Source organism: Pyxicephalus adspersus, chromosome 4, assembly GCF_032062135.1.
Source record: "Pyxicephalus adspersus chromosome 4, UCB_Pads_2.0, whole genome shotgun sequence".
Classification (NCBI taxonomy): Eukaryota; Metazoa; Chordata; class Amphibia; order Anura; family Pyxicephalidae; genus Pyxicephalus; species Pyxicephalus adspersus.
Window position 1 is genome coordinate 135,308,970 of NC_092861.1, and position 12,204 is coordinate 135,321,173.

Below are 12,204 nucleotides of genomic sequence, written 5' to 3' on the forward strand. Positions count from 1 at the left end.
GGGGCAAAGGTACGAGCTACCCTAGTCAAGCTATGAACCATGCTTCCCACCAATTGTTAAAGTTCATACCAATTTATTTTCATTTACCTCGTTAAGAAGCAAGGGCCTCACAGGCTTTAAGGTAAACTTGCTGCAGGAAGCAAAGACCGGTATTCTTGGTACCAATTTGTGCATAACACATTGCAGACCTGCATGAAATACATACTCTAGTTCCTGCATGAACTAGTGAGCTATGACTGACTATAAACCCAGCATTGTTTAATATTCTAATTAAACTGGACATAAAACACAGATTTTTTATTATATTAGATCATTTATTTTTTACTTATTAATGTTTTAGGGCAGAGACCTACACATATCTGTTTTGGAAGACTAGACAAAAGAGTTGGATGTTACATGAGATGGAAAGTTGTTTTGCTTTAATTCCCCCTCCACAAAAGCACATGCTTGCCTTTTCTTTGCACCTCCACCAATCACCGCTGCGCTCTCCTCCCCTCACTTCACTTCCATTGTGGTTGTTCATCTTCTGTCCTTCAGGAATCCGCCAGGACAGATCCATGAACGAGGTCTGACGACCACTGTTCACACTTCTGATTCTCGTCCAAGTTGAGCCCAACAGCTTGTATCAGCCTTACCCAATGCCACATGTGATAGAGCTGTCACTTGCTCCTCCTTAGCTGGAATCAAGGTGGAATATCCTTTGCTTTCTAACAGAGCAGCAGAGGGGTTTAGCAAAATTTCATATAGACCGTTATTAAATTGATGCTTTTTGTTTTAAATGTTAACAAAGAAATGTGTTACAAGAAACTGATACAACACGTTCTGCAAAGTGTTTGTATGTTCTCTCTCTGTTTCCTCTGGGGACTTTGTTTTCCTGCTACATCCCAAAAATATGCACTTAAGTTAATTGACTTCCCTTCAAAAATTGACCATAGACTGCGTTAATGACATATGACTTTGGTAGGGACATTGGATTGTGAGCCCCTTTGAAGGAGAGTTAATGATGTGATTAAAAACCAATAGGTTGGTAATATATAAAAACAAGTAAAACCAGTAATAAAATGCCACGACTAAAGCAGAAATCTAAAGATTGGAAGGGGGTATGCCACATTCACACCTACTAAAGCTATATTAATTGTTGACATACATCTTTAATACAAATTGTATATGTGTTTTTGTGTGCGTTTTAACCAGGAGGAGGCTTGGTCAACAAAAGGTAGAACACAATTAAATACATAAAAACCACATAACCAATTCCATCCTAAATGACAACCACATGAGTTCTGGAGACTCCTAGCAGTGCATTGGATATAGGTGGTTTAGGGATCACCCACATGCTGGTTAGGTACTGGGTCAAGGCAAAGAGCATTTTTGATGTGAAAAATACAGCAACTCACAGCTACCACAATCTGTCCTTCATTACTTTCAGGAATAAAAAAAAAAAAAGGATTGCCAATTGGTTTCTATGGGTTACTGCATTCTGTCTTATTAAATAGGCTCACAGATGCTCCCAAGAGATTCCTACTATCAAACACATTACTTAGAACATTTTCACCCAGCAGGAAAAGAAGCTGAAATCCACGTCAATTGAAATATAAGTAAAATTCTTTTGGCGCAGAGATGTTGTAAAAAGCTACTGAAGTGTCAAGGCAGTTTTCATCCCTGCAGAAGATTTTTTTTGTTAACATAACTTGACTCCCTGGAAAAATAATTTCAGAACACAATGCAAGGATTGTGTACCAAAAAATTCAACAATAAAATGTGTTCGGTGCAGAGTTCTCCCCAGAATTTATTTTAGTCGGGTGGGGGGAAATTGTAGTCAGGAGGTCAAAAAGTGAGTGGAGTAACACTTGCCAAATTTGATGTTTCCATTTTTTTAAATCCAAAAACCCCTAGAATTGTGTCGGCTTCCCGCCATCACCCCCTATACCATGCTTCAGCTTTCTAATGCCCAAACCAATATTGCATCATCTACATACTACATCTTTAGTATACCTGTGAGCGCTTATAAAACAAAACAAAAAAAAAAAAAAGATGCTGAAAGCAGTAACCCTCCGTCATACTCGGGGTAGCTAAAACAATAGTAAATAGAGCCTTACCTGGTCTGCCGGTGTCTTTTTTCGCGATTCCCATATTCTCGCTTCTTCCGGCATCTTCCGCATCTGACGAGTCACTGGGAGTTCCTGGAGACGTCGGTACATGCGGCCGTTGCGTCGGGGGCGCAGTGGGAATTTAAAATCTATTTGTATTGCATTCAATACAAAATAACTGTATTGAATGCAAGTAGAAAGCAGTACATTGTCTTTCATGAAAATTTATTTTACAGTATAACATAAGAGTATAATATTTTTTTTTTAAAAACATTTTAAAAATAATTTCTATAAAAAAAAAAAATTTTATAAATTAAAAAAAAAACTTTGTTAAATAAATTATTTTGACATGATTTTGTGTTACAAACGTTATCATACTCATACTATTGTATTATACTTTAAAAAAAAAAAAATCATGAAAACCAATGTACCGCCTTGGACATATAAATCTGGACAGAAATGAATTTCCCAGGAGGTTCAGAAAAAATGAAGAACACTTAAAAAAGCTAACATAGTTATGACAAGAGCTTCCAATTCAGGTTCCAATTCCAATTCCATGAATACAGATGGCGGGGGGAGGTAAAACATCTTTGAATTTTGCATGTAGGTTCCAGTGTTCTCCCCTGAAACATTTTTGAGCTGGGTGAGAAGAAGTTGTAGGTGGGTGGCAGCCCCGGTATTGTGACTCAACTCTTCAGTTACCACCCAAAAACATCCAAGTGGTAACTGAAAAGTGCCAGGTGGTGCATCCGGCTAAAAGGAGCTGGGAAGAACACTGGGTTCCATTCAGGTTGGATTGAAGCACAGTTACCGCTTTCTCATGCCAATGAACCGCTGCATTGTGGAAGTTGCTATGTGTTGCATCTAATCACAGCAGCCCAATAGAGAGTGGATGGAAGCAGAAGTGAGCGGTTCAGAACTGTTCACTGCCACCTGCTGTTAAAGCGGAACTAATCAAAAAAAAAAATCACTTTCAGCAAAAATCTGGTTCTTTAAGAGCGCCAGACTGCAGTGCTATCTCAGAGTAGCTGACAAGGGGCCAGCCAGTGGGAGACGTACAGGACCGATTGCTCCCAATGCGGGTCTGAGCTGGCAGATCGACACCCTGGTACACCAGGGCTCTACTGTGGGCAACAAATAGTTCATGATCAGATCTGTAGCAAACTGTGGGAATGACAGCTTGTCAGTTCTGCTAGAAGATTTCATGAGTTAGTATTAGCAAAAGAAACATTGTCCCCATCTTCTAAACAGAGCTGGTAGGCTGCCCAGGCTCACTGATGGCTCCCTCTGCATGAAGCTTGGACTGGGTGACGGAAAACTGGGGCGCAGGCCACCCTGCAAAATTGGTCACCACAGGCAACACATAAACTGAGGTCCATTCGTGAAAAAAAAGTTCTTGGGCTTCCCTTGTTAGTGTGGGCGAATAATTAGAACTAGGTTAGAAATGGAAAAGTGTAGAGAAATAGGCCACTGAAGAGTCTTTAAAAAGCTGACACCTGGCACCCTTGTATGATCAGGGTTTCTTTTTCCTGGCACCTATTAAAGGACAGAGTAGTGACAAAAGGATCAGCGGCAATGACCACATTATGCAGCAATGATTCGGGCATTGAATTCACCTAGACATGTAGGTTTCTAAAGAAGCTCCATGGGGTAAATTTTCACCCCACTCTGCCCCCTACTTAGTGCTCCAATAAATAATGCTGCTGATTGGAGTGCTGTGCAGGGGGCTGTCAAACGTATAGAAATCTACACTTCTGTGCTCTGTGTAGAGAATCTGTCTGGATCTACATTGTGCTAAATGTAAAGGCCACAAAAAAAAAAAAAAAAGCTGCAGCTCAATATATAGTAAAAAAAATAAATAAATAAAAGACTTCCACATCGATTCCTGTTTACACAGCCACTAAATTGCATTGCAGAAGTATAAATAAAGCTTCCAGCTGACTTCAAGGCTAACCTGCAAGTAGGAAAAGTATTGATAAGTAACATAATTAATTAACAACATGCAACACAAAATTCCCTTGTGTTCCTTTTGTTTTGTGGCAGTGAATCCTGCACTCCCACATGGGAAGGTGGATAGACCCCATTCAATGTATGTATATAGGACCCATAGGTACATAGAAATCTACAAGAGTAACATATAATTCTGCCTTGCATCGTATAACATAGATGGTGAATGCCATGGTGGTCAGCTTGCATTCCGACATCCCAGAATGTCGGTTATTAAAGAGCAATGTCACTTTAAATTGATAGCCTTTTTTAATGTTGAAAGGTTCACTTGGACATGATCAACAACTTAGCATTTAATAAATAGCCAAAATCTGACACTTACTCGCTTAAGCTCCTTTAGAACCTGTTCATCAACACCTTCCTCAACAAAAAGTTCACTTACGCCTTCAATAACATCTTCAATAATAGACTTGTAGAGTTTTGGCTGTGGAAAAACAGAAAGGTCAGTCAGCATTGACTGTCAGTCATAATTTGGAAAGTTCTTACAGAACTTTTTACCATCTCCTTATGCATCCAACTATTATAAAATGTTTATACCTGTGCAATGTGCATTCCAATATGAATGCTGACTAGCCTACAAATTCAGTAAATAGCTACAATCAACTTATCTGAAGACTGACATTTACAGCAAAATCTTTTTGCACATTTCAAGTGAACGTTTTTGATGGGTGCTGTAATAATGCAGTCATAGAAGTTCTAGAATTAATTTCTCCTGATAGCCTCGCTTTCTTTCTGATTAAAATCACCTGGCATTTAAGAAAATCATTCACAAGGACTCACAGACAACACCCAGGTGATTTCATTTAGGTAAGGTAGAAAGATGTTCACATTATTACGGAATTTAAAGAGAGTTTATAGCAAAGGGTCTAACAACTAAGATTGGGAAGAAATATTTCAAATTCATTTGTTGCAATGTGGTATTGTTAAAGTCATATTATACCATGCATTATCACAGCATTGCTCATCAATGCATTGCAAAACAGTGGCAAATTGGCAAAGCATTGCACCATAACACAATTCATATATATATATATATATATATATATATATATATATATATATATATATTATATAAAAAACACAACACATAGTCCCTATGGGAACTAAGAGGCCACTTACATCTTAACAAGCAAACCTTGATACAATCACCAAATTCTACTTCCATGTTTCTTTTGGAGAAACCAGGATACCCAGCACAGTATGCCAAGCTGGGCAATGCTTAGCATTGTGTTAAAAGAAATTAGCAGGTAAGTATGTTTTATTGCAGAAGGGACATTGCCTGATTCTTCTGAACTAAAGTTCTTTTTCTGTTTTCTGTGCTGAAAAGCATTTGTCTAAACCTATGGTGTGAGCCCAGCCTTACTGACATGTACTTTGTAGGTGAGCATTTATTATATCTTCATTGGATCCAAAACAGTTATGGCTTGTTCCCCCTAAGTGTGGCATAAGGCTGTCTACATAGTGTGCGACACACATGGATATTTAACATTGCATAGGTATCAATGTCTTTCTCTTCTCATGCATTCCTGTCTGTATGCAGTGTAGAGTATGGGGTCAGCAAAGCAAAAGACAGCCAGACAGGGCAGTGGCAGTGAGTTGGTGCACCTTGCAGTATACCGCCTGGTAATGCACCTTTATAGTGGGAATGAAGCTTTATATATGTGAGCTATGGAAGCGCAGTGCCTCATACATAATAGGGATTGGTGCATCACACTTATTTGGGAGGTAAAATAATCCTAGGACAATAGGACTTGGAACAGACTAACTCACAATTATCTCTTCTGGTCTGCTCATCCCAAGAAACTATGCAGATACCAGAATGATGGAATTAGGGTGCTGCACCTGATACATTGCATGGCCACAGATCACACATGGCAAACACATGCAGTGTATTTCTGATCAGCGGATTGCATCATTTACAATACTCAGTCCTGGGTTCATGTACACATTGGGATGTGCTCCTCCACCCCCACACAGCCAGAACGCATGGTATCCCCACCACATTTGTAGATGCCCCCAGTGAATACAATGGAAACTTTTATAGGCGTTTATAAGCAATAAATACCTAAAAACACATCAAGAACCATTCTCTTCGATGCTCAAAAATGTACCAACCCCAAACACACTGGTGTGGTCCATTGGAATAATTAGGAATTTCATACATACCATGGAAATATTCCATGTAGACTTAGCATAACCAAGATATTGCATTCTGTGTTATTAAATTGTCAACAAATAAACTTATCATAAATTGGGACTGTATATAAAAACATGCAAATTGTCACAGACAGCCCAGCAACCAATCAGGCAATTTGGTTGCTACGGGCAATCAGTTTTTATAATGCAACCCATAAAGACTGTATTAAAAAAAAAAAGTTAGTAGCACTAGTAAGTTTTACTTACCACAGGATTGGGATTACCAGAGTGAGCCATGACTCAACCTCAGTAACCAGCAGCTGCTGTATCCCTTGCTCTTTCTCTGTACCTGGGAGGAACCTGTGTCACATGACCCTGAGGTAACATAGACAAAGGTGAATCTCTAGCAACTCACTAGGTTGCTTTACATGACCATGAAGAAGTCACATGACCAAAAACTCTTAGGACCCTGAGGTTACATTAAAGAAGGTAGGTATGTCGTTTGCTCTGCACCCTGATACCAATGGGTTGAATAAACTTTAGTTGTGCTAATCAATTGCAGGGCATACCTGCCAAACACACGAGGCATATGGCATCCCACGTTGCTTGATCGCTGTCTTCTTTTGAAAAAATGGGCTTTAAAATAACTGGCAACAGGGGTAGTGCTGGTGCTGCATCGCTTTGAGGGGTACCAGCTGTTGATAGAGTAGCCTCTCCTGTTGCATCTGATGCACTGGAGAAGGGTGAATCTGGCAGCATGGACTCTTGGCCATGGCCATCTTTGAGGCCAATTTCTTTGTGAGGCTTGAAAGTTTTTGCGCTTCCAAGTCTCTTGACGGTCAGTCACGTTAGAAAAATCGCTAAGAATTTCCAGCTCCTCAGGGCTCTGGACTCAAACGGCCGTTTTGGGAGTAGGTCCTTTTTTTTTTTTTTTTTTTTTTTTTTTTTTTTTGAAAAACTGCATGTGCTGCTTAGGGTATGCTGTTAGATGTGCTGGGTATCTGTCAGGATCTCCTCAGGCAAGTAGCACAGGATCACCCAAGGCACAGAGTCTAAGTGACACCAGGTCTTCACCAGGGCACCCCACAAGGGGTGATGGGCCAGTAGCCAGGAGGCTACGGGTCTCTTTGCTGCTGGGGGTCACCCTACCTGAGGAGGAAGACTGGATCGGCCTCTGTGTAGAGGCAGGTGGATGCAGTCAGGTTCCAGGCAGGCTCAGGTCAGGTCAGAAATTACAAAGAAGCAAGCAGAGTATCAAGGTAGCTAGTGAAAAGTAGCAGCACCAGCCTCCATTACTGCAGAGACTAAATAGCCTCGTTTGGCAGCTCGGCAGGGTACACAGGCATGGAATTCAGCACGACGGTTTAGCAGGGACCGCTGTGGGAACCGACAGGTATTGTGACAGTATCCCAGCATCCCCTGGGGCTGTTGGGACTGAATGAGCTAGGTTACGTTATCCTTGCCCGGACAATCAAGATGGTCGAAGAGATTGAGATACAATTAGGAGAATACAAAGATGGCAGGTGAGGTATTTTTATTGCAAAGAGGATATCGCTGGTCGCAGAACAATTTATCTCCATAGACAACCTAAAAAAATCTAAAAAGTGACCCTACTCATTACTAGAAAATCTTAAAGTGGAACTAAAAGAAAAAAAAAGACTTTTGAAATGATTATATATGAGCTTTTAGTGATGGAGGGTTTGTATAATCATCTATCAGCAGTCTCTGGTCTTCTGTATCTTGGTAGCAGCCTCAGACCTTACATTCTCTTTTACTGCCCACCAGTCACTTGTGCACCTCTCTTGTATCCCACCATAGTCAAAGCCTCATTCTGCCCGTCTGGCCGCTTCACTAGCATAAAGAGGTTCAAACCCCCTAAAATGAACAAGCTACCCACTCCTGAAAAAACTTGAGAACAAACAATACATGTCTAAAGGAATACCAAGGATACTTTTTCATATAAGTTTCACCTTCTTTCCATTCTGTGTGTCAGTCTCATGAGGTTTGCACATGGCAGCCATCTTCTCTGCCTTTACCAGAGCGCTGTTTGTAAAATGGCTGTCAGCCCTTTTCCAGGTATTATCTTATATTCAACATGTTCTGAGGGATTTTACGCCATTGTCTGCTGCTCAGTTTTTGCAACAATGCCTTCCAGCTACATAACTGGGTCACGGAGCCGCCTCAAATCTATCAGCAGCCAACAGTGACAGTGAAATCAATAGTGATATTTTTTGTATGATGCCCGTGCATTATATTTGGCCCAGTTTGGCAGGTCGTGATAAATGACTGCCACCGCTCGTCCTCCAGACACAAGAAAAGCCTTTTCTCTAACTCTGCCATTGTACTGAGGCAATTTTACTCTTAGATATACTGTCAGGTTTTTATTCTGTATCACCAAGGTCTTTTATTTATGTGCTAGGGAGATTGTCTTTGCTGAAACAGATATTTAAAGCAAAAAACCTAAGGTGTGCTGCTAAATATCTGTGAAGTTATCTCTCTGTCTGACAAAAAATAACAAGATAAAAATGAAAAGTTAATTAAAGATAAAACATCAAAGCCACCTTTCATAGCAATTTTCATCTTCAATCCAGAGATTTCCAGTGCAGTACTCATTTTCTGCCATCAGGTGTCCTCAGTCTTTTGGGACCATCATTTACCCCCTTCCTTTAAATATGGTTCTCCTGGACTCATCCCATCTTGTGAATAGATAGTGAAGGAGAATAAAACCCTGCCCGCATTTTTCTTTTTGTTTTTCTTTTTTTTTTCAAAAACCAGCTTTATTGAGTTGCTCAGAAGAAACAAACACATTTAAACATTTTTCCATAAGATATATAATAGAATAAAAATGAAAAAAAAAACATAAATAATCCTAATATATATGTAAATGTAACATATGCGGTTGACATATTTGAGGGGATACTTCTCATTAAATGACACAATAGAACATATGAAATCATGATCCCTATGTTATCATATTTGAAAAGTGAATAAAGTTGGCCTAACAAAGCTAGTATTCTTGTTAGTGTTAGATTGTGGATAACAAATCTTGTATAACTTCTCTCTCCTAGGGAGCAATTTTTGCCTCTCGGATCAGTTTAACTGACACCAATGATCTTTTGGAGTATTTATAAGTGTGACTTTCTTCTCAATGGCCTACTGACCACCTCACTAACGTCCTGTGAGCTGTGGATATAGTAACTATAATTAGTCAGGGTTTCCCAAGATCTAATCATGTTTTTCAAGACTTTCCCCATGTTATAAAGGTTGGGAATGCTGTTATAGGCTGATAAAATACAAATAAAACTTAACTCACAACTTTGCCCAAAGGACCAATTTTTGAGGAACTTTTTTGGTAGGTTCCACCTTTCAGCTTGTCAGATTGCTGATGTCATTCTTTTCAGTGCAGGTCTATCAGCCTTGCACTGTATGAGAAGACATTAAGAGCCTCTCCACAATCATAGCACCTGCAGCAGGAATTAGGTAAGTTTTACTCATGTTCTACCATACCCTATGTTAAAAAAAGCCATTGACCCAGTGCAAAGGGGACCTACTGCGAAAGTACAAAATACTTTTGCATGAATTTCAAAATTAACAGCAATATACAATCTTTAAAAAAAGGCAAAACCCAAATCCACAATCTGATAATCATCATTAAATCTCCCATGATTGGGTGGAGGGGTCCTGCCTTCTTGACATAATTCTATTAAGTGTACTCTGTCAATTTAAAGCAAAACTAAAGTTTCACTTTTAAAAAATGTGCTATCGAGTGAGCCAATAAAGCAAAGGGCAATATATCTTCTGTAGTAATCCATCCTACCTGTTTGATTGTTCCCAGTATCTGTCTAAAGATCTGCACAGCTTCAGCTTTGGTTTACAAGATACCCAGACGTTCCGGCTTCCTATGCAAGTGCTGAGAATGAATGACAACAAAAAAAAAAAACAGAAAGTTCAAGTAAGCGGGAATTTTTTCAGGCAAGATGAATAAAGTATACCAAAAATATACAAATTTTTTTTGTCTCAAATAGAAAAAACATACAGCAGAATAAAAATACATATACTCCAGGAGCGTTATACTGTGTAAATTTATTTGACCCTGAAGAGTTGTTATACAGCTAACCAGCCCACTAGGAATCTCACCATAGAAAAACTTTTCTTAGAGGGTAGTTGCTTTCATTAAATACGTTTCGCAAGACTATGACTGCTTCATCAGGAAAAGGGTCTGAATAAAAAGATATACATATGGTATTTTAGCATACACAGGGAAAACAAGATGGAACAAAATTGCATCAACAGCGAACATGTATCTATACAAGTGAAGCAAATGGATTTTTTACAGATAGTGATTACTACACTTTCAAATTTTGTCTGTGTCCAAAGAAAATTCAATAGCGCTGCTGTATCACATACGGCATCACCACAAACACATGGAGATAGGAGAGGATGAATGAGTTTCATCATCCCGGCACTGCCAATGCAGATGATCGAAGATCCTGTGCAGGAAGAAGATGGTGTTGCCCTGGAAGGTAACAGGAACAGGTGAGTAATGAGGGTTTAGTTCCCCAGAAGCTGGTTTCTAGTTTTGTAAAAGTTCAATATCTAAGGACATGGTCAGAACTCCATTTTTTGTGCAGGCTTTTGGTCTTTACAGTCGTTTGTTCAGACATTTTATGTAGCTTCTAGGGTTTGTCAAACATCTCTATAGACTTGCAAAATGCAAGGTTTATTTTGCCTAGCAGCCTAGCTGTGCAGAGTAGGCTTCCAGGAGCTATAAACAGCCATGTTTTTAGAAGCAGGTCTGAACATACCCTAAAACATTCCTGGGAGTGCTGAACTTACCCCTTCTTATTTGGAGAAAAGTTGAACAAGACAAACAATACAGAACTAAATGATTCTGTTAACATGCTTAGCTGCTTCCTTATATTATAACATTGGTCCATAAGGCTTCCCAAAAAATTGATGGACGAACATCTCCTATCCCTTGAGCAATAAAGAACCTGCCTTCTTGCAGATTTGTTTATAAATTAATATTAGATCTGCTTTATGTAATCCTAGTATGAGTAACTTATGCAAAAGGGTTTATTTATGCATCTTAATCCTTATGCTAAATACAAAAAGATAAACCATATATTAAAATTCAGACATTAATCATTATTTGTAGTATGATGATAAAATTATTCAGTTGACTGGTTGTCTTTATGGTCATGGTTCCCATTTCATTCTGCAAGATCTCCAGCCAATCTGAAGAAGACCTGAGTCATAATTATCATATGACTCACAAAAGTGTAAAACCAAACAGTTTATTCTTTAACTATAAATATAAATCTATATACAGTAATATAAGGTAATCAAGTCTTGTTTGTGTTTTTGATAAAGTACTATTTATATAGTGAGAACGGGTTGTTTTAGATTCATTAAACATCCCTATTTCTTTCTTTCAATTCTAATTTTAATTCAGTGTTGCTCTTGTTATCTCATTGTCTTCTTGCTATCAGTATAAGCCCAATTATAATAAATAAGAATCAGCAGTCTGTTTTTATAGACTATGTTGTGCCTTGCCTTACTGAAAAAAAATAGTTTTAAACGCAGCAGCAAAATATTATTTCTAATGGGTTCCACCCTTAATATTAAAAGCTCAATTTCCAAGGTAATGCCCTTCCGAAGTATCACCATCTTTCAATGTCAATATCTTCTGCCTTGGGTCAAGAGAAAGGACAAGAATACAAGAGGCTCTGAGCAGCAGGAAAGGGCACTGGGCATGAGGATAATTAATGAGTGCAGTTAGAGAATCTTTGACACATCACATTGTTAACCAGGCATTATATATTATGTTTTTACATTGTTTTTCTGTTTTCTTTACGCCATCCTTCATATCCACAGTGAGCAGATGTATTTCCTATTCATGGATTATAAAAAAAAAAATACCCACATTGTTTTTTATTTTTTACTTGACCATTGCATGCCCAGGTTCTGG

General features: G+C 38.8%; 1 protein-coding gene across 1 annotated transcript in view; it reads right to left on the reverse strand.

Moving 5' to 3' along the window:
* GTF2A1L (general transcription factor IIA subunit 1 like) overlaps positions 1-6,530 on the reverse strand; it is a 35,819-nt gene extending 29,289 nt beyond the window's left edge. Inside the window, exons 1-2 of the mRNA XM_072410284.1 lie at positions 6,501-6,530; positions 4,420-4,521 (exon numbers count right to left, since the gene is read on the reverse strand). Coding sequence (XP_072266385.1) covers positions 4,420-4,521; positions 6,501-6,530 — 132 coding nt within the window. The remainder of the gene's footprint in view (positions 1-4,419; positions 4,522-6,500) is intronic.
* Between the last annotated feature and the right edge of the window lie 5,674 nt (positions 6,531-12,204).